This window comes from Grus americana, chromosome 3 (genome assembly GCF_028858705.1).
Source record: "Grus americana isolate bGruAme1 chromosome 3, bGruAme1.mat, whole genome shotgun sequence".
Lineage (NCBI taxonomy): Eukaryota > Metazoa > Chordata > Aves > Gruiformes > Gruidae > Grus > Grus americana.
In genome coordinates, this window is record NC_072854.1 from 84,996,170 (window position 1) to 85,018,625 (window position 22,456).

The 22,456-nt window shown below is 38.6% G+C and overlaps 1 protein-coding gene across 3 annotated transcripts in view; it reads left to right on the forward strand.

The window, feature by feature from the left end:
- The window catches only part of CHRM3 (cholinergic receptor muscarinic 3), a 283,427-nt gene extending 263,366 nt beyond the window's left edge, over positions 1-20,061 (forward strand). For 2 of the 3 annotated variants that reach the window (XM_054822621.1, XM_054822622.1), the window contains exon 3: positions 15,457-17,284. In XM_054822621.1, coding sequence (XP_054678596.1) covers positions 15,457-17,278 — 1,822 coding nt within the window. In that variant the 3' untranslated portion in view covers positions 17,279-17,284. Of the gene's footprint in view, positions 1-15,456 lie in introns of all 3 variants that reach the window. The other variant, XM_054822620.1, reaches the window with a different exon arrangement.
- The last annotated feature ends 2,395 nt before the right edge of the window (positions 20,062-22,456 follow it).

Sequence of the window (22,456 nt, forward strand, 5' to 3'; positions counted from 1 at the left end):
AGTTAGTTAGAAAATGTATTTTTGCCACACAGTGTTGAGAATGGCAGGGAAATCCGGCACCATTTTGATGATAAATTCACAACCCAGCAAAAATTCTAGAAAATCCTGCTGTGTGCTTTGTTGATGATAGAGAAATTCAGTTAAATCCTTCATATTCAGTGGCGTACACACAAAGTAAATAATAAAAGCACCCTCAGATGCCATTATAACTGGGCTGATGCACCTTAGTTTTCCCCCCTAATAGTGTTTTAAACCTGATATGATGGAGTCTGTCACTGCTGGAGGTACCCATAAACATGATAGCTGGTTCTGACCTAATGTAGACCAAATGCACCTTTAAAACGTAAATAAATGAGTAAATAATGCACGTTTTAATGTACATTATTGTTCTAAAACAATCATATTGAGAGACCAGAGCGGTGTTGTTTCTTATCTCTCTGCTCAGAATTGCTGAAGTTGGTTTGATAAAAAATTCGAGTTTTATGTCTCCCTGAAACGTTATTTTGGCTCTGCAGTCCTAAGAAGCAGAGGTCCATCTGCCCTAAGTATTTAGTGTCTGAAAGGAGCCAGCAGCCAGCGATCATGGATCCAACTAAGAGCAGGACAGGGATACTGAGCTGCCTCATCTTCAAAAACCCCTTCCAGCTGTTCCACCACCGCACCACCATGTCATTTTTTGGCCTCCCTGGTCAGACTATATTACAGTGACATGGGTCCTGCATTCCTATTCACAGCTATAGTTCAACTTATGATTACAAATCCAAATTCATCAAATTGTGCTGCAGGGAAAAACAATACATCCCCCTGCAATGAGTGAACTTGTCCTAATATGTCTTGGAAAGCTCATGCTATTGAAACAATTTGGACAAAGTTAAACTGGCAATATAACCACTATTGAAGAGAAGATAAGCCTTTAGGGCAGAGACAGGGTGGACACTCAGTTTATGCTTTTTTTTTATTTTGATGGAGCTTGAGCATCTTACTGTATTTTATGCTCTCAAAAGTCTCTCTAACATTTTTAGAAGGAAATATTGAGAGCTTTCTTGAACCAAAACCTAAAATGCTAAAACCTGCATCCTTCCTAGGAGACTAGAGATACGTGTTGTTTTAACTGACCACTGATGTGGTATTTTTTATCATCTGTAGAGTGATGAGGGATTTATGACATAGAAGTTATTGTGTATAAGCAGCTTTGAGCTCTGCTGCGCTACCAAAGGAAACAAAGCAGGGAACAGTGGTTGTATTTTGTTTGGGTTTTTGTACATCTGAGAACAATACACTGAAGCGCACAGAAGAACTCAGGATGCAGGATCCTTGTAGCTACAAGGATTGCAAAAAAAATCCCACTTTGTTAGAAACGTTGTACTTAAATATAGCAGCTCAGGCACATTCCTGCACTGTTCAGTCTTGCCTGGCTATTGCTGACAATAATCATACAATGCAACAGTGTTTGACCTCCTGAAGACCAAGGTTTTTCAAGTGTTAACACAATATTCACATGTTCACTTTCGTAATAACATAGTTATATGCCTTGCACATCATTTCTGGACTAACCCATGAAAATTATCAGTTATTACTAAAATATGAATGTCACTTAAGGAGAAAAGATAAAGCAGCCATTCAGGATGTGGACTTCAGTCTCTTATCGTATTTCAGCACAGAGCCGCTTGACGAGCCAGCTCGTTTCCTTCCATGTGCCCTCTCCCCCTGTATTTCATGCGTGTACAGATAAATCCAGGCAATGCATTTTCCTTGTGCCCAGGGGTTCGTTAAGATACCATACACTCACTCCCCTTCAGCGACCACTGCCTCCCAAGTAGCAAGGAGCTGTTGGTGCTTCCAGGGCAGCCAGCACCAGTCTGGGTCCGTTAGCTGCCTGCTGGTATCACCAGGGAGGTCAGCGTATCTGATGGGCCACTGCTTATCTGTGCTGTTCTTCTGCTACAGCAATTCACTGATGCGAGGATAGGCCTGGGAACAAGTAGCTTTTCTTCTTCTCGTCTGTCATTCTTAATGTCTTCTTGCTTTAATGAGTTTTCCCCGCCTCCCTTCTCTCATAAAACGATACTGGATCGGAGAGGTCTCATGCAATGACTATTTCAGGAGCAAGCATGGTGGATTTGCTCAGACACTTGCTCTGCAGCAGCCGGAGTGGCAGGAAGAATGACTTAACTCAGAAGCTCACATGTTTATCTGCCATCACCTGGCCACAGCTCGCTGCGCCGAGTCACTGGCTTCTCCGTAACGCCTGGTCTCTTTGGAAACCTGATTCTCTTTTTAGCTCTCTGCTTCATGCTACTGTACCTAGGATCTGCGATCAGATCTCAGTCTCAGCTGAAATAACTGGGTGAGGGATTATATATTTATTTATTTATTTATTTATTTATTTGTCTATCTATTTATTTAACACAAGATGTAGGTTTCCTGAACATGTGGGAGGCAGTGTGGCTTCTTCCTTCTCTTCACTAAGGTCATCACCAGCACTTTTGCTGTCACATGTATGAGAAATAAGACATTGATTTGTTTATAATATATGCCAAAACAACTCTGTGCACTTGTCTTGCTCTGTAAACATCTGATATTATTAACAGAATCCTTGTCCTTCCCTTCCTACTCTTTCAATTTGCATTTCTGCTGTGAGAAAACAAGAATTTGGGTCGTTTAGGATAGAGACGTTTTTTCCAGCAACTCTCAGGCAATTATTTTTCTTGCTTAATTTTGAATAATTCATCACTGAACATGCTTATTTCTCTAGAAGGGGGTTACAAACCCCAGCTGTTCTTGACACCTTCACTCCATTATACCTGGAGTTCTCTCCAACTATAGCTGTGGTTGTAATAGCCTCACTTCCTTACAGAGTAAGCCATGAGAGCTACCACAGGAAGAGGGAGGACTGATGACAGAGAATTGCTGCTCAGCTCATGGAAATGTCTTTTTATTTCAAGTGATTTTGTTGCTACTTTGAAATACAAGATTCCTTGTCCCAAAAGGGATGATTGCCTGCTTGCCCTTCCTGCTTTCCATGCTGACTTCAGCTTCCCATAAGGAGTTACCAGATTGTGTCTTTTTACTATGTTCTACCTATTCAGTTGTTTTACCTTCTGTCATTCCTTCCACTGTATTTTATAATCCATGTTCCTTTTATCTTTATCCAGATTCTTGGTGTTTGTACAGTTAAATTTCATGCGGGACTCCCAAGAGTTTTTAACAGACACACATTCACAAGCACATACAGTTTACGCTGATCATTCACTTTTCCCCCAGTACTTCAGTCCTGGGTGCAAACCTTAACTGCACTTCTTCCTCTCCAAAGGACATCCCTTGGCCCACGGGGCAGGTTTTTTTGGAGAGCACAGTGACACAACAGTACAAGCTTCTCTCTGAACACAGGGAACCAGCTCACAAGTCCTGCAAACTGAGAATACTGAATTTAAAACATCTCGGAGCTGTTGCTCAGGTCATGCAGGCGAACAACAGGCAGAGCCTACGCTGGCCCTTCTATAGTAAACCTTCCATCCTGCAAGAAATGAGAGGGTAGGGTACCAAGAGCAGCAGCTGAGGTTTCGGTTTGTCCTTTGCTCTGATGTCCACCAGCAGAAATCCAAAATCCATTTACTTCATCTGGAGTCTGCCCATGGATTGCTGCAGATACTTAGCTAATTAAGACTTCTCAGTCCTAGGAACTTTTATCCACATGTATCACTGTAGGACTGCCAATAAAGGTTAAAAAAACAACAAACAAAATACCCTCCTGAGTGGTAACCAAATAGGGAATTATTTTCTAATCCTAAAAAATAATTGGTCAGATAGACCGACAGCAGCCTGGAAGTACAGGTCACTGACAAACCGAAGCATAAAAGTGGGGCAGCTGGAAGATAAAGGCAGCTGAATGGAAGGAAATACTTAATAAAGCATTAATACTTCTTTTTTTGGGCAATGGGATTCGGTGAAACCACATGCAGCATCCATCCCTATTCTTAGTTCAAGCATTAAAATTCCTCTGACCTTTCAAGGCAAGAGATTTTTTTTCTAGGTGCAGATTCTCTTTCTTCTAGCTTTCCACTTCCTTTCTGGAAGTAACATATTCTACTTGCCTTTTGAGCAACCCTGTCAAAGCCGGGAGAAATATTTTCCTTCTAATTTAGCTATGACTCCTGAATCTAAGTCTTTTGTTGATTATCCTAGACTGTAATGGGTTTGCAAAATGCAGGTTTTGTAGGCTTGAAAGAGCAAATGCAAACAATGATGAGTCCACTTTACCTTCTTATTTTAGAAACAAAATCCTGTTACTTAGATAGCAACCTTTACAGCTAATGTAATTATATCTCCATGTCTTCCTATTTGCCATGTCAGAATGCACGAATCCTAGAAACAGCAACAAGGAGGGAGTGCAGGGTACCATGAGTGTGTTAGCTAGATAGTGAGTACAATCTTGTAGTGTAGTAGATGAATATATAGTTTCTGAAGTTAAAAATGGTCTGTTTTGTTGATGGAATGATTTTAGCATTTTAGAAGCATGCAAACAAAAACCTGCAAAGATACAGTTCAAGATGGTTCATTTTGCAAAACTGCATATACAAAAGTTGAGGAATGCCTGTGCGTTACTTAATTCAGCTTTGAAGTATCCTTTCAAGGTAAGGTGATATTATTTTAAAGATTTGCATAAGTCACTCCTCCTGTAGTGTGTGGAAACCCTGTGACAGAATTAGGAATGCACTTGAGATCCATATTTAACTTAACTGCGAATCCTTCCTTTTTCCTCTGCAGCCTTATGTCTGTTTTACTACATACCTCCGACAACAATAAGGCAAGAGGGTCTTAAAGAAACCCATGGTCTGCTGTGCAACTGTGATTAATTGCTGGGGCAGGTCCATTTTGCACACTGAATAAAATCTAGCTTTGTGAATGTGTATTCTTTATACCAGAACTGGTTTTTTAGGACTCTAATTCAAAAACTTCAAACTTGGGATATATTTCAAGTAGGCAGAAAAGGCAGATATGCAAGCAAACAAATATATAGCAACCTAATGAATTGCTAGTAGGAAGAGGACCCTGCCATGAGGGTTACCAACGGGCATTTATGTAGAATAACTCAAAATAAATTTTTCATTAGCGCCTCCCCCTCTCTGTCAGGACTATTTTCATTGGACATGTCTCCATTTATCTTCCTATGTAACTGAAAATGGCAACCAACCAAAAAAGAAAAAAAAACACCCCTGCAAACAAACCTTAATAAAGATTATAGCATTGGAGTATTATTTAATTATTTGTATCTGAGTAAAGAACAATTGCTTGCATGTATTAAAATCCTCAGTGCCTTCCCAGAGACTTTACAAATTCCTGGCTGCATGCGTAGAGGGGGTCAGAGTTTGGAATGAGCCACTTTGATTAAGCTACAGAATCTCACCAGGACTTTCAGATGTGTCTATTCCAGGAAAAAAAGAAGTTAGGCTACAGCACAAAACACAGTTGTTGGTAATTTGGCTGTTAGTTTGATTCAGACCAATATTTGAATGGCAGGTATTTCTTTTAGCTGCTGTTCCTATCAAGGAATAGATATAATTTGGTTATAATTTCCATGTATAAGACATAGGCTTCATGAGAGACTAGTTAAGATTTTGTTGCAAAGTCCAGACTTTTGCTTCTGAATAACTATTGTGCCACCTAGTGGGTATTAAACTACACGTTTAAACAGATGGAAAGATTGACTTAAAAATATACCGGTGAACAACGAAACATAGTATTTCTACAAATATTTCCAGTGACATGTTGAAACGTTTTCGTCTGATTTATTACCAAGGTGTTCCATTAAGGTAAAAAATATTCTGTTTCAACTATATCATAGCATTTCACTTACAATTGTATTAAAGAAATATAATTTATAAAAAGGGCACACACGGAGCTCTTCACCTTCCTGGCAATAGGTCCATTCCTTAATAAATTACTGGCAAATTTCATATGCTTTTATGCTTTAATCAAATTATCAGTATGAAAGGATATCACCGAATCTCAACTGTAAGGAATTTCTATTCTGTAATACAATTAAATAAACACACACACTGAAAATGTTATTTTCTGACCAACTGTACCAATGTTCACTTGGAACCAAAGTAAAATGCTTTAAAACATTATCATGATTGCATGTTTTAGAGCATTATTTAGAACAAATAAGCAATGTGATTAAAACCATAACATTCTGACACAAAGTTCCTCTTATAAAATTTCCTTTTTATTATAAATAGTTCCAGTGTGCAAATTATCTATACAGATTTCATTAGTTAATAGCTATTTCTTAGCATTTTTTTCCTCTAGCTGAAACCTCGCAACAGTTGTTTTTTTTTTTTTTCCTTTCAGCTTTGTGAGTAAACCATCTGTCTAGTGTGGGAGTATTGGTTTTGCCACAGAAGATAGCAATAATATTTCAATCACCAAAGTCAATAACAATACATTTTCCCTAATAGAGTGTTTCCTAACATTGTTCAAGTCACTTCATTGCATCTTTTCTAAATTTTCCAAACTATCCATCATCAATGAAAGCTATAGTAGGTGGTCTGCATTTTTAGCACCTGCTTGCAATGCTGTAGTTACAGTATAAAATGTAGTGGTCAACAGAAGTACAAATGAGAATCTCTTAGGATTGTCTGAGACTCAAGAGAACTTTAAACTAATGTTATTTAACACGTTTAAATGATGTGTGTTAGAGATCTTTCGTATAATGGTACCTGACACCAGGTAAATATGACATCTGGACCAGAGGCTTTGATAGCTCTTTGCCAGACCTTGATGTAAATACAAACATTCTTTATTATTTTTTCTAAATAAATAACAAAGTGGAGCTCATCTGCTTCAGCAGCATTCATCAAAAAATGTCTGAGATTCAGCTTGAAGTTGACGGAAAATGAAATGAGTTTCTGAAGAAAAATCCATAGTTTTCGAAAAGGCAGAAAATCAAAACTGTGGTTTGAGTTTTTATTTATGTTTTTCAGTTTGGGCTATTCATTTTCCCTCCATCGAAAGGATTTCCAGAAAAAAATATTTTCAATTTTCTGGTTTCAAGGCTTGACAGCATTTTGTCATTTCATTTTCTTCTTGCAGCCAAATGAAATTTGGAAGAGTGTGTCAGGTGTCAGGTGAGCTTCCTTAAAGCTCAGTGTCCAAGCTCTCTGTCTTCTTTGATACTTGAAAAATGTTTGTACTGTTTTGAAGTTTTCCCTGGTGGTACATTGTGTCAGTGAACAAATGGTAAAAGCAAAAATGTATTTATTTTTATGGCATAATCAATTTATTACTTTGTCTTAAAGCAGTTTCATTAAAGATTGTAAAGAGTTCCGTTGTTCCCTATAAAGGTTCTTAAAGGCTAATTTTCACATTAAGTATGGATTTTAAATGCAGGCAAGGATTAATAAAAGTAGGACTGGATTACAAATACAGAAAAATTTACTTGATTTATCTAGCATTGGTAATGAGCTTTTCTTGATACTAATTTGCTCAAACATCATTATATTTTACAGAAGGATGCTGTTTTAGTAAAAGAGCAGAAATTCACTAAGAAGACTTGAAAATTTTTTTCTATCTAGGCGCATATTTTTCCATGCTTATTCAAGGTATTCCAGCATTCAACAACATCTAGGAGGACAATATAGTTAAGTGTAAGAATTCCCAATACTTTATTTCACATGATCAACATTTTAATGTGATCTTTAAATGCTTCATTGGGAGCATTATCTGTGGTGTCAATGGACAGTATTTCATAAAGAAATAGCTGAGTGCACAGTGAAATTTTAGATCATGACTTTGATTCAACATCATAAGAAATAACAAAATATTAAGCAATACTATGTAAAAAAAAGAGTATGTATAAGAAAATTCAAAATTAAGTCTCTAAGATGGATAGGTTTTTTCTCAAAGAAAAAAATATGTACCCCTCACACTTAAATGAGATAATTAAATGGCTGGTATTCTTCTTTCATCTCAATCTAATATCATGTTTAAATTCTACGTAGTAACCAACCCCAACCTTCCTGTCCCCAGATACCTGCAAAGTCAGTGGGTTGCTCAAGTGAGTAAAACACTCAGTATTTGTTTGTAATTCTAACTACATTTTGGACCACTTGTCTGTTTCCTCCAATATCAATTAGACAGATGGAATGTAATTTTAATAAAGCTCTCTCAAAGAGAGACTGCCTGGTATTTAAATAATTTCCTCTCTTCATAAGAATGCACCTTGTAGATTTAACCGTTCAAGCTGATAGTCAATATTTACTGTAATCTTAATTAAGCAAGACCTAATTTGCTCTGGTTTTCAAGCATTTGAAAATCGTAGACACATCCAAGCTCAGGCTTTTGAAGGTTTCACTTTGTTCTCCATGAGTTGTTCAGACAATCACCACTCGGTGCACGTGCCTGAGGAAGAAAAGTACGGTTCCTTCAGCAAGTGCGCTGCTGCTACACCTGATAAACCTGCGCTGCCCTTAGGCCATATCACAACTCAGTAGCTCATTTCTGAAGCTTCTCCCTGAAATCATTTGAGAGGATTTCAAGATAGAATTATTTTGAAACTAAAAGTCATGGATTGAATGAGTATTGGGTCACTGAGACTAAAGAATAAATAAATAATAAATAGCACAGAAACACTTATTCAGTAAATGTGGATATCCATTAAAATCACTGTCCTTTTAACTATGCAGACCAGGATGTATGTTTATTATATATGGTATATGGCATATATGGCATATTTGGAAAAATCATGCAAGAGAATTTTACAGTTCATATAACAAATTCAATCTTAAATGGAAGTCTTAAGTGGAAGGGATCAGAAACACACATCTGGATTTTTGAAATGGCAACAGATGCAACGTCTGATTTTTTTTTTTTTCCTAGTCCTAGTGGTAACACAGTATTTATTCTTACTTTTATAGCTGCGTAAATAAGTGGATATATCCACTGAAATCACTGGCCATTAAAACACATTAGTTTTCAAAGCTACATTTCTATCATAATATAAAAACCCTAGGGTTCATACTGCATGAGGAAAGGTGTTTGGAAGAGCAAATATTGTAAAAGCAAACACAGTATAAGCAAGCGAGGCCCACAGTGGATGCTGCAGGCACAGCCTGGTATGTAAACCTCTCAGTCCAAGTGAATGAGATGGTAGATGTTTGGCGAAAGCTAATGGGCAAATTAAGGCATGAAACAGGCTCTTCCCATGGCCCAGCTTGAGATACCGAGTTTCCTGGTTGTGTTAGGTGGGCAGTCTGAGGTGCTCCCAGTGTGGCGTCCTTACGCATCCCAGCAGGAATGCTTGAGGTAGGATCCCCCTGCCTCTCCTCCCTGGGAGGGATGCTCCCTTCTGCTGACTGCGGGGCAGCAAGGGAGACGGATTGGGTGGCTTAGCGCTGTGCATTAGGCTCTCAAAACTCTCTCCAAAGTAATGAAGAAACCCCCGTATGATTAAACAAGTGAGTTACTAGTTTGCTCGTGCTGGAACTCACACACTAACAGCAGCAACAGAGTAAGCAAATAATAAGCAAACCTAATTCATTAATCACAAAAGTGATTTTAAAGAACTGACATTAAATCTAGATAATTTTAGTAAGCGTAAGCAAAGCATCTTTATGGGTGGAAAATAGAAGAGCTTGGGCTGAACTGTTAGTGGGATATGTTTGACTGAGCTTTATCTATATAGATCAAGTTGATAGCTAATCAGTGAAAGACAGTCTTTGCTTGTAACAATATTTGGAATAATGTGACAAAAGTATGTGTGGATGTATCTGCAAATATGTGTGTGTGTATGTATATACACATATGTGTATACACACACGTGTGTGTGTATATTTGCAAATATATACATATAATTTCATCTGCAGATATATATACACATATACTTTTGTCACATTTTATATGTGACATAATTGTACGTATATATCCTTATGTGTACATATATATCAAAGTATAAGTGTATATCAGTTATTTGTCTGTATCTACTGTGAACGTGTAAGACAACTGGCCAGGAGATTTCATAACGGGATTGATTTCTGTGGCTCTGTATTCTCATTCTACGAAGATGCAAAACTGTATTGAGTGCAATATATTTAATCATCAGTATGTCATGGTAAATCTGAGGTCCTGTTCACTGATAATTACACTATGCTTCCTGTTATTACATACACATTCAAAAGGAATCCTGTATCTTGTGCTACACTAGCTGCAAATTATATGACCTGCTATATAATTAACGTAAAACTGTGAATGCTGGTGTGAATACTTGCATCTTCATTTTTTTATGTGTTTTGGAAAAATAACCGCCGCTGTGTGTGATTGGAAATATAGATATATGTAATCTTGGGAATAATTTCAGGAAAACTTTAAAATTCATATCTATTTTTGTTTTGCCAAATATTAGTTTTGGAACTAGCGGTTTAGGTAAGTGTGTTAAGCATTCTAAAGGCTTGGTTTCTTTATGTTAGAAAACAGGTTTATAATTCACTGCATGGAGTTCTCTGCTGTTTAGGCTAATGTGTATACAATAGCAATGCAGATGAAAACAGAAAAATAAGGTAAGCAATTTTCTTGTCTGTGCAAATAGATGAGATGTGAAATTCTTCACTCATCAAGGCTTGCCAGTTTTGAGCTTACGTACAGCCAAGCCCATAGAGTGCCGTCTGCCTTCCCAGAAAATGCATCTTAGAGCCCTTTAAAGAGAGCAAGCAAGCAGACTTCTCTGCAAAAATGGCAGTTATGTGCTTGTGAATAGGAAGGTTTAAGGAAAGGAAAGAATACGGTAAACTGAAATGTGAAGTATTAACAAACCCACTAGAATGTGAAATAGACAAGGAGAAATGAAATGCAGTGAAAATGTGTGACAGAACTGTTCCTACTGTCTATTCTGTTTTACTTTGTTTACAGCAACGTGCAACGAATTAGGCTATACAAAAAATTCAAGCTTTTAAATCTGTGTTATACCCATTTATTGAAATTAGTGACCGTTTCTACAGCTGCTTTCTTCTTCCCTTCCAATGGGTCTTAGTGGGATATCTCATATCTCAGTCCCTCCAATGGGGCAGGGAGCAGCGGTGCGTTGGGAAGGATGTATGTGAAACTTTGCACAGCCATTGCCTGTACTGTGCCTCCACTTTTCCTGAATAATGCTGGGAAGTGTACGTTGCCTCTGGTGTTCTCTGGCCTGTATATTTCATAAGCTCATATTAAAAAGCAGAAACATGAACAAAAAACCCAAACCATGGTGAATAGCATAGCAGTAATCTTAGGTAAGTAATTATATATTCTTGGGCTAAAAATATTTTCCGTTGTTACTCCCTGGCTTGAAATTGCAATGTAGTGTATCGTACCAATGATTTGTAAACTCTTATCCTGGTATATAAACCTATAATCATTTCACAGTTTGGTTTGTTTCCCTCACTCAGGCTGCGCTGCACTGTTTGTTTTACCAAAATATTTGTGGCTGCTTTCCCGCTTGGTCACACATCATCCTGTCTTGGAGCTTGGCTTGCTGGGCAAGGTGCTGGCAGGCTGCACTGCAGGGCGTGCCATCCTTTTTTCTTGGACCCAGGACACCCTCTTTTTCCCTGTAACCCCCTCTTCTTATAGAGAAGGCAGAAAATGCATGGCAGTTGCAGAAAATGCATGGCAGTTTTGGAAAATGGTGGATAACTTAGCTTGTTTTGGCTTCCTAAAGGGAAGAAAATCCAGTTGCGCTGATCTGGTATGTTATGGTGGTGGTGGTAGTGATAGGTTTTTTTGTATGCAGAACAACATATGAATAATAAATTTTTTTATTGAATTAAACAGCTCAATTACTGAGGCTTGTAGAAGAGCCAGAATAAAAGACTGTATCATCACCCTGCTAGCACTTCCATTTTATCAAATAGCCTGGTCAATGCGAGTTTAGGGGTCCCCCTAATGCCTGAGGAGTTTAAAAAGCTGAGTTGTAGCTTGCAGGATTGCCCTGGACAGCAGGGAGCTGTGGGTGCGCTGTGCTCACTCTTCTCTTCCTCGGTTACCGGACTGCTGCGGGCGGTGCAGGTTTTCAGTGAAACTGGCTTAGGGAAGTTACTTTTAAGTCTGGGGATGGGAGAACTGACCTGCGAAATAAAGGTTTGGTTCCAGCACTTGCTTGGCATCTGAAAGACTGCAGCTGAAGTACAGTTTTCCCAGGCTTCCTTGTGATGAGTCTTTTGTATCACGGCATTTCTGAAAGGATTTATTGGTTAATTTACATTGAAACTCCATTTCAAAGTCTACAATTAAACAGAATTCACAATTGCTTTATGGACTTAATGGTAGATAGTGCAGCATTTACACATTCATTTTGCAAGATTATTTGTATCTTTTATGCAGTAGTTGTTTTGGACTTCCAAGGCCAACACTTAGGTTAGTTTATGGTTGTATTATGCAATGAAAATGGGAAGTACTGCCAAACTGTCAACTATTTTTATTTCTTGGTAATACTGTTATTTCTACCATCACTTCTAAGTGATGTTTTTTATTCTATACCCCGTAGTGAAAGTTTCATTTCCTTTATCGGTATCTTCTGCCTGGTCCTTTCTTGTGTATTAGAAGATACCAGCTTGTCTTTTCTTTATGAAAAAGCAACATAATAATACGATTGGCATCTAAGCTTCCCTGTCAGACTTCCCAATCAACACTTGACTATGTTGGCTGTTACCTTGTAGAGATTTTACAAGTGTATGTCTGTAGAGAGGATGTTTTCTGGCTTTCATCCTCTGCTCTCTGTCCCTAATGTCAGCAAAGCAAGGTCTGTACCCTATAATATTAATCATTTCTGGCATATATTTAGCAATTATCATTATTTCAGATCTCTCTCGTACTATTCTGGTTTTGACCTCATCCTATCTGACAGCTCTGGAAAAGCTGCCTGCTTCCTAAGGAAAACATTGCAAGAAGGATTGTTTCCAGCAATCCTGTTTGAGTCAAAGATTTTTCCCCCACTGTGACTAACCACCCTGGCCCATAAACAGCTGGCAAGAGCATTGTCAACACTCACTCAAGTGGCTGCTCACAAGTGACCTGTGTTTTTGTTTCACCCACGCATTGGAAGAGGCAAGCCAAACTTGAATACTGCTTCCCTATCTTCTTCAAAGGAGAAGATTATTGCACGCTGGGTTTCCGTGGGCCTTTCCTTTGTAAATTTTTAGCATGTGGGATCTCCATTTTTATAGAGATGTCAATGAATATTGTCTTTGGTCAAGGCAAAGGAGTGAGCTGGTATAAGTGTGCCTGAGGGGGGGTGTGAATGAAAGCAAGAGCGTGCTTCTCATCCAGACCTCTGCTTGCTGTTTTGCAAATGACTTTCTGCAGACTTTCGTTTCATTAGCGTAGGTGGGATGAGTCTCTCTCTCTCACAGCGCAGATTTGACTTCTGCATCTTTTTTGAAACAGTATGATAGGGATCGGCAAGGACATGCTGCTGTATGCTTGCTGGCCTGAACTACACCAGCTCCGTAGTCAGAAGTAATACACCTTGAAGGAGAAAAAAGAAGTAGTATATTGTGTCCCACAGCTTCTCTAATAGATGGCAAGGACATGGTGAAATTGTTTCAGAGAAGTTTGTTTAGATTTTCTTGGGAAAGAAACAATCAAAATGGTAAAAAAATATTGAATATTTTAAAGGACCAGTGTGAAAAATTTTCAGAATGTCTTTTTGCCTGAAATTTCATGCAAAGCTGCACATTTATTTCATATGAACTTTTCAAAGAAAAGAAAACTTGGAATGTCAAAGGTTTTTTATAGAACACAATTTTAGTTTCAACCTACTTTAATTTTAAGAAAATCAAAGTTATCAATGTTGGTTTGCAGTTTATAAAATTCTTACCATTTTCCTTTTTAGAAATTGAGTTGCTTCAAATTTTCAATCTTTCTATCAGGAAAAGAGTTAAATTTAACTGTGTGATTTACCAGAGCAATATTTACTGTTGTTATTATTATGTTCACATCCTGTCTGATACGGGGATGAATGCATTAAAAGTGGATTGCATTAGATTAGGATAAGGCAGCATCATTATAACCTTGTCTTCCTATTAATAAAGAGAAAAATTAATAACTCATTTGTGCTAAATATCAAAATATGGGGGAGTTGGGTTAGTTATTGTCCGTGGGCTAAGGGAAGAAATTGTTGGTGTTTACTGCATATGTCAAAGAAGATACACCATTTAAAATCACATAGTGTCTTATGGCTTGCTAACAAAGCCAAGTACAGTTCAAGGAAAAATAGAATTTAGAAATTAATTAAAGAACTAAAACGTCCTCCTAAGTATTTTGTGTAAGACTAGTGCATTGTGATACTCATTATTATCTCATGCCATAATATATTGACTCTGGAAGAATTCAGTTAGAAAACAAACAAACAGTTCTCTTTAACAGCATATTTTGTTTAACATTTACTATCAGTGATAGACTTTTGCATCAGAATTCTTGCTGCTTGATGATAGAATTGATTTATTACAATGAATCTAGTCATTTGACCACAGAAGTTAATGAAATAAGGGAAAGGCAAATCCCTATTCTGAGCATGTCTTCATTTTACAGAAGTACTTGGGGAAAAGGATTAAGGCTTAATTATGAATCCCTTTCATGCTTTTTTCCCCTTTTCCTAAAGTGTTTAATGATTGCTTTGACATACATCTGCCAAACATTTTTCCTGACTCTAGAGACCATATTTTCAAAGGAAATTTTAACATGTGTTGCCCTAAAGACATTTTGAAGTCATTAGATGTACAAAATCCTTAGTCCAAGTATAAAAATGTGCATCAAAAATGAATAGTGGCATGTGAAAAAAGTGCTAATGAGAACTTTTAGTACCTTTATCAGGTAGCCAAAACGTAGATGAAAATGAAAAGATCTTTGCAGCCTCACGGGTTAGAGTAGCTTGACACAGTGAAATGATGCTGGCTTGTATCTCTGTAGTTTAAGGAAAGACAACAATATTTTTGTTTGTCATTAGTTGCAGCTGGAGGCAGCAGAGGCTGGGGCTGCGTTTTGCTAGTGCCAGGGTAGCGCTGGGGACCAGCGTTGATTTGAACTTGGAGGATTTGTGGCTGCATGTGTCTGGCATTTCGTTTTTGAAGGCTCCAGGATAGTGGGCTGTTGAGATGTAGAGTTCAGGGTAGATTCATCATGGAGCATTTTAATTAAGGGTTAGAGGGCATTTTAATACTACTGTGGATTCAAATTCTGCTGGGATTTTGGTTCTTCTGTGACTGAATGTTTTTAAGGAAACAGTATGTGCTTACTGCAAAGAGCTCAGATTAATCACAGCTATAAGCTGAGTACTACCACGTATGCATCTGACTTGGAATGTGTCACAGGCAGCTTGGCTTTTAAAGACATCTTTCATTTTATGTAGGAGTATGCAGACGATTATCTATTTACCATCTTCACCTGTTCACTTGTTTTTTGTTTGTTTTCTCCCTGCTGCAGACTATGTCAGAGAGCCACAATGATCATGCAAAATAACAGTTCAGCCTCACCCCTGTTTTCAAATGTGAGCTCCTTCTGGAAGAGAGATTCACATGGACCAGGACTCCTTGACGAAGCGGCATCGCTCATTGGCAGCTATGATTTCCCTCAGACCACAGAGAGTTTTCCCTTCTCCACTGTGGAATCAACAAACACATCCCTAAATGCCACGAGCAAAGACCCTCTGGGTGGACACACTGTCTGGCAAGTAGTTTTGATTGCTTTCCTCACGGGGATCCTTGCACTGGTGACCATCATAGGAAACATCCTAGTGATCGTTGCATTTAAGGTTAACAAACAACTAAAAACGGTCAACAACTACTTCTTGTTGAGTCTTGCTTGTGCAGACTTGATCATCGGTGTTATTTCCATGAATCTTTACACCACATACATCATCATGGACCACTGGGCTTTGGGAAACTTGGCCTGTGATCTTTGGCTCTCCATTGACTATGTCGCCAGTAATGCCTCTGTCATGAATCTCCTTGTCATAAGTTTTGACAGGTACTTTTCCATCACTAGGCCGCTTACGTACAGAGCCAAACGAACAACCAAAAGGGCTGGGGTGATGATTGGTTTAGCATGGATCATCTCTTTTGTTCTTTGGGCCCCTGCCATCTTGTTCTGGCAGTATTTTGTTGGGGAGAGGACTGTGCCTCCTGATGAATGTTTCATCCAGTTTCTAAGTGAACCTATCATCACTTTTGGCACTGCCATAGCTGCCTTTTACTTGCCAGTCACCATTATGAGTATTTTGTATTGGAGGATCTACAAGGAGACCGAGAAACGCACCAAAGAGCTAGCAGGGCTACAGGCTTCGGGCAGCGAAGCAGAGGCAGCACGCTTTGTACACCAGACAGGCAGCTCCCGGAGCTGCAGCAGCTATGAGCTGCAACGGCAGAGCATGAAACGCTCCTCTCGAAGGAAATACAGACGCTGCCACTTCTGGCTCACCATGAAGAGCTGGGAACCCAACACGGACCAGGGGGACCAAGAGCACAGCAGCAGTGACAGCTGGAACAACAACGACGCTGCTGCCTCCCTTGAAAATTCAGCCTCCTCTGACGAAGAAGACATTGCTGCAGAGACCAGAGCCATCTATTCAATCGTGCTGAAGCTTCCTGGTCACAGCGCCATTCTCAATTCCACGAAACTACCCTCCTCGGAAGATTTGCATGAGTCGGCGGATGAACTGCAGAAATCTGACACAGAATCAAAGGAAAAGAAACCCAAAAAATTGCACCCTCCCAAAAGTGTTCAGGATGGTGGAAATTTCCAAAAGAGCTTTTCTAAGCTTCCAATTCAGCCGGGGTCAGCAGAAACAACCACAGCTTCTGATGGCATCTCATCAGTGACCAAGACATCTGCAGCCTTGCCCTTGTCCTTCAAGGAAGCAACCCTGGCAAAAAAGTTTGCCTTGAAGACCAGAAGTCAGATCACAAAGCGAAAACGAATGTCACTTATCAAAGAAAAGAAAGCGGCACAGACACTCAGTGCCATTTTGTTTGCCTTCATCATTACCTGGACCCCATATAACATCATGGTCCTGGTGAACACCTTTTGCAGCTGTATCCCCAAAACTTTCTGGAACCTGGGGTACTGGCTTTGCTACATCAATAGCACCGTGAACCCCGTGTGCTATGCACTGTGTAACAAAACATTCAGAAACACTTTCAAGATGCTGCTGCTGTGCCAGTGTGACAAACGAAAACGACGCAAACAGCAGTATCAGCAAAGGCAGTCTGTCATTTTTCATAAGCGGATCCCTAGGGAGGCTTCATAGAATAGTATTTTTTAAACTAGTAAAAAAATTAACGAAGGGGGGATGGGATGGGATGGGATGGGATGGGATGGGATGGGATGGGATGGGACAGGATGGGATGGGATGGTACTGGATGGGATGGGACAAAAAGGGACAGGACAGGATAGGATAGGATAGGAAGGGATAGAGCAGGATGGGTTGGGGTGGGAGGGTGGTTCCAGGGTGCTGATTCAAACATTTAAACATCAAGACGTGAAAGCAGCTGCCAGGCTTATGTATCCTTTTAATAAATCCAGTTTAATATAAAAATCAAGTCTACATTCAGCAAAAACTAACAAACTTCAACGTTTTTACTAAGGAATGAAAGACTTAATAAAGTTTTCCTACAAATTTGCAAGAAGCTGTATAGCAATTATAAACCCATTACTGATCTGCCCAGCTCTTCAATTATAATCAACTCTGGGATCTCAGGTAAGCACATCTAGCTAGCCCAACTCTTCTGTTTCCAAGGAATCCAACAACTTTCAATTCAAGTCACATACAGATGTAGCAAGCTAGCAAAACAGGATTATAAAATTATTTGAGACACTGTATAGGTTGCAAAATTGCTTCTTGTTGTCCAGGTAGAGCTTCCTGTCTACTTCTCTTCTGGTGTATTGTTAATTATACTCCGATTCCTGATTGCCGAGTATCTATGTGTGCAGTTCATGTTATATATATGTGTGTGTGAGTGTGTGTGTATGCATAACATACATTCACACCTCTAAAATACACACATACCAGGAAAGAGGTGATCTATTGTTCTAGGTTTTACAGGGCCCCCCATCATAATTACATGTGAGTGAATTTAAAAAAAAAAAAAAATCAGAAAATCAAATTATAAATATATCTCTCATTATTTGCCACCTGGAATTCAAGTTCATCTTTGAAACCAAAACATGGTGTCCACATTTCAAATGGAGAGAACCAAAGCGTAGCCTGTGAGCCTAGCAGTCTACAGAATTTTATAATGGGGCACATGCCCAGTAAAACCGTAATCTTGAGCACAGTATCTCTCCCCAAAGTTATCACGCCTCTTTAAAAGATACAAAGGTGAAAGGAATTGAAGGCTACATTCAGGGCAGAGTACGAAGTTATCTTTGTTGGTTGTAGGATGGTGAGAGCCGGCATCTGGGCCGCAGAGTAGTGATGCTCAAAGGGAGTTGCTCAGGAACCAGGCGGGCACAGCCATTAGCAGGAGCCCCGTTTCGCACTCGGGCGGCTTCGCTGCTCTCGGAGCACGCAGGGACACTGCGACGCCTTGTCCTGAGCTGCACCGCCCTTCTCAGAGCCAGCTCACATCCAATGCACAGTATCCGTACGGGTTCCAATGAAAGTTCGAGATGTAATTTTCTGTCTTAACTTGGCGGAGCCCCCCCCCCACTCTCTGCCCAGGTGATCTTCAGATGCAAAAGATTTGCGTAAAAGAAATGCTTTATTTTTGCACATGAAGGATGCTCACTAAAAAGGGTTTCTTTTCCAGAATCTGTTTTAAAAATCATTAGAAGAAATGCACCTAGATCTGTTTAATGCCAGGTTATTCAGCGTTGCGAAAAACGTGGATATTGCCAATTTGTAACCTGGCAATTTTTTATAAAGAAAATTTTAAAAGGGCTTTAATATTTTTAGCTTAGACATGACCAGTATTTCCTGGTATTTGTGATGTGGTCTGCACCCAACATGATTTATAAAAGTCAGAGATCCCTCGGGGAGAGGATTGTACTTTAAACTATTGTTCTAAATCTGACTTAGTTACATGTTGAAAGATAATTTTGTATTCTCCTTTGAACTGACCAAAACTTTTTTTTATTGCTTAAGACTCTTATTTTGCTGAAAATAAAACAAAACAAATACCTTCTTTTACAAAGGGGCATCAGTGTTGTGAACACAGAACTGATGTAAAAGCTGCTTTTGTATTCAGTGTGAGATGGTGTTTACAGATGATTTTGACAACAGTGGAAATATATTAAATGGTGTCTGTGTATCTGAACTATTTAATTTTGTGTTATGTTCATATGAAGAAATATTTATACATACTTCACCAAATGTTTTATTTAATGTTGATAAATATTGCTCTTCAGTCTTCAGCTGTAGTGTCCTTTTAAAGTGATTCATAAAGGTCTGCTTGAGCAATGAATAGACTATACCTAGCTTTCTTGTCACTAAAACAAATACTCTTGACATACAAATCTTTCTTTTGTATGAGTTGTTTAAAATGTCTACCTAAAGGAAAGCTTGTAAATGATATCGCGAGTCTACTGCAAGTACAAGTTTAGTATAAAAAATGAAAAAAGTTAAAGCTTCATCTGTATGTCACAAGTGCATTTTGAGCTAAAGATATCCAGAATTGGTTTACCGGTTTGGTAGCCACGTACAACCAAAGACTTATAAGGCACCTACATTGCAAAGAAATTTAATGACCTTTATTTATACAAAGAAGCATACATTTGAAAAATATTCATTACTCAAGTTGACCTGACTAATGTTTTAACATTTAAATATATATCTATATCTATATATATTGCCATATTATTATCTTCTGATATCTAGAGTAGTGCTGTGCCCCTAATACACAAAACGTGAGAGCATGTAAGGAAGCCAGAGTCCATCAGGGGGATTTATGATATATTAGTATTGATTTTACAATGGGAAACTATCATTTTTAATGAAGTTAAGCTTCCTTGAAAGCAGCTGTCACCACTGTTTACATAATAGGAAGAGTTAAAACCTTGGATTGTTTTAACAGAGAAATAAACAACCTGTCTTTCGATGTGTGAACAGGCTTTAAAATGTTATTTACAGGCATCATAAAATGTGTATGTATACACATATTGTAGCATAGATCAATTTAGTTATTATTTATTTAATGGAAGATGCACTATAAAATATTAAGAATTTGGCTGTGTTACAAGTACAGTGGGGATCAAATTAATTTGTATTTTATATGTCTATGCGTTTGCTTTAAACCCATGTACACACAAAAATTTTAGCTATATGCACAAGTGGATATATTATTTATGAACACAGGTGCACATGATAGGTTGCAGAAGAACAACACAAGACCAAAAGATACAATCTGACACAGTGCTACTTTTAAAAAGTACAAATTATGTAATTTTTCATCGGTTTTGAGGAAAATTAAGTCAGAAACATGACAGAAAGCATCATTCTGAGGGCAGACAAACGGCTCAGTCCCATTCACGTTCTTTACATAGAAAGCTGGTTTTTCAGAGACCAGGCATCATCCCCATTAATTGCAATTATACAAGATCAGACTCCATACGAAGAGGATCAGAAAATTCAGAGGCGATAGCCAGAGAGGAGCCACTGGGTTGTCTGGAGAAAGCTTTGTAGAACAGACCCCAATCACCATCAGCCACTGAACAGCTCTAAGACAACGAAATGCGTTAAACATATGTTTGGCTTTCTTGATGTAAAATTGTGATAGAAGTTTATTGCTTCTGTACCAGTATAGGCTGTGAGAAATATCTGATCAAGATCCAAGGACAGGCGTCACGGTGCATGAAGCACTTTATCCTACCCCAGCTTAACACACTTCCTACAAATGTAAACTGCCGATCAGCGTGGCACTGTTCTAAAGCTAAACAGATATAGGAAAGGCCTGAGCAGTTCCCAGGATCTAAACCTGGGGACCTATATATCCTGAACAACAAATGGAATTCCAAAAGGAATCTGGCAGTTTTGTGAGGTTACCCACACAGATGTCCTGAGGCAGTTGGTGACCTTTCTCAATTATGTACAACTTCACTTTCTTATTTTATTGTCTTGGTTATTCTATTTCCTTACTTCTTCTGCAAGAATATTCTAAAAAGTCTTGGCTTATTATCAATTTTGTATATATACAAGTCCCAAAGTACACTCAGTTTGCCTCTACAGAATGCAAACATCAAAGCAAAAGGAATTTTTTATCTTTTTTCCCTGATCAGCAGCATCAGTATACAGTCATCATCGTGCTACCATATATATGGTAGGGATAGTCGTGGTCTATCATGCTAAGCTATTTATAAACTGCATTTCACTTGCCCCCTTGACCATCTGATTATTTATGCATCCCTATTCAAATTTATATTTGAGATTCCAAACCCTCAGTCTCCTCCAAATGGCTCCCAGATTCTTTTCATAAAATTTACTTTTCAAGCTTGTCTCATCAGGCTATTTCTTTCATTTCAAAATATTCCTATGCAAAGTTAGGCTGCTCTTAGACTATCAGAAGGCACATTGCTAGTTCCAGCAGTTGTAGTGTTGAGTTCTATTACTTTCTTTTCTAAGGATGTAAAAGACTTATAAAAAAAAAAAAAAAATGCAGCAGGATCCACATAGTCCAGGTCCTTATTGGCAGAAATGGTCTGTTCACCAAGCCTGACCTTCTTTGGGGCATCTGGGGATGCCCTGCCCCTAAGGATGTTCTGCCAAGCCCTCACTAGCTTGAACTTTATCCAGTTCATGAATCATCACGTATTGTAGTGCATTTGAAAATTTCTAAAAACATACATGTTCCTTTTGGTAACTCTGAATATTCTTTGACGCGTGTAAATCTACTATCCTTTTTCACAACTTGCTTCCAGCTTCCGTGATTTTCTATTTTATGTATTCCTTTTATCTTTTATGTATTTCCCCATACAAATACCACTGCACTTGCTTCTGGGAGCAGGTCAAAGTGATCTATATTTGTAGATCGCTTCTTGTTAACCCACAGGATACGTACAGATGTCTGGTGGAGCTGCGGTGTTCATAATGACGGCTGTCTTTTCTGTCTCATGAACTGGACTCCCATGATACCCGAGCACTTCTATGAGGAAGCTTAGCTAAAGCATGTATGACATTCAGATTTTCTTAGAATTAAAAACCTTATTTAATTAGGATTTTCCTTGTATCAGGCATAGATCATTTGTAGGTTCTGCACTTTTCTACTTCTGCTTCTAGGAGCTGCCAGACAGATATTGGGGAAAATACTAATTTGTAATGTCTGTTACTCCATGTCATTTTTGTACTTCAGCTTTACAGGTAAGCAGACAGGGGGTAGCTAATCCAATTGTGCTATTTGCTGGAAACAAGTTGAGTATGAGTAGGGGTTTTTGGAACTACGTAAAAGTATGTTTATTCCATTTCATACACTGTGGCACCACAATTGGCTGAGAT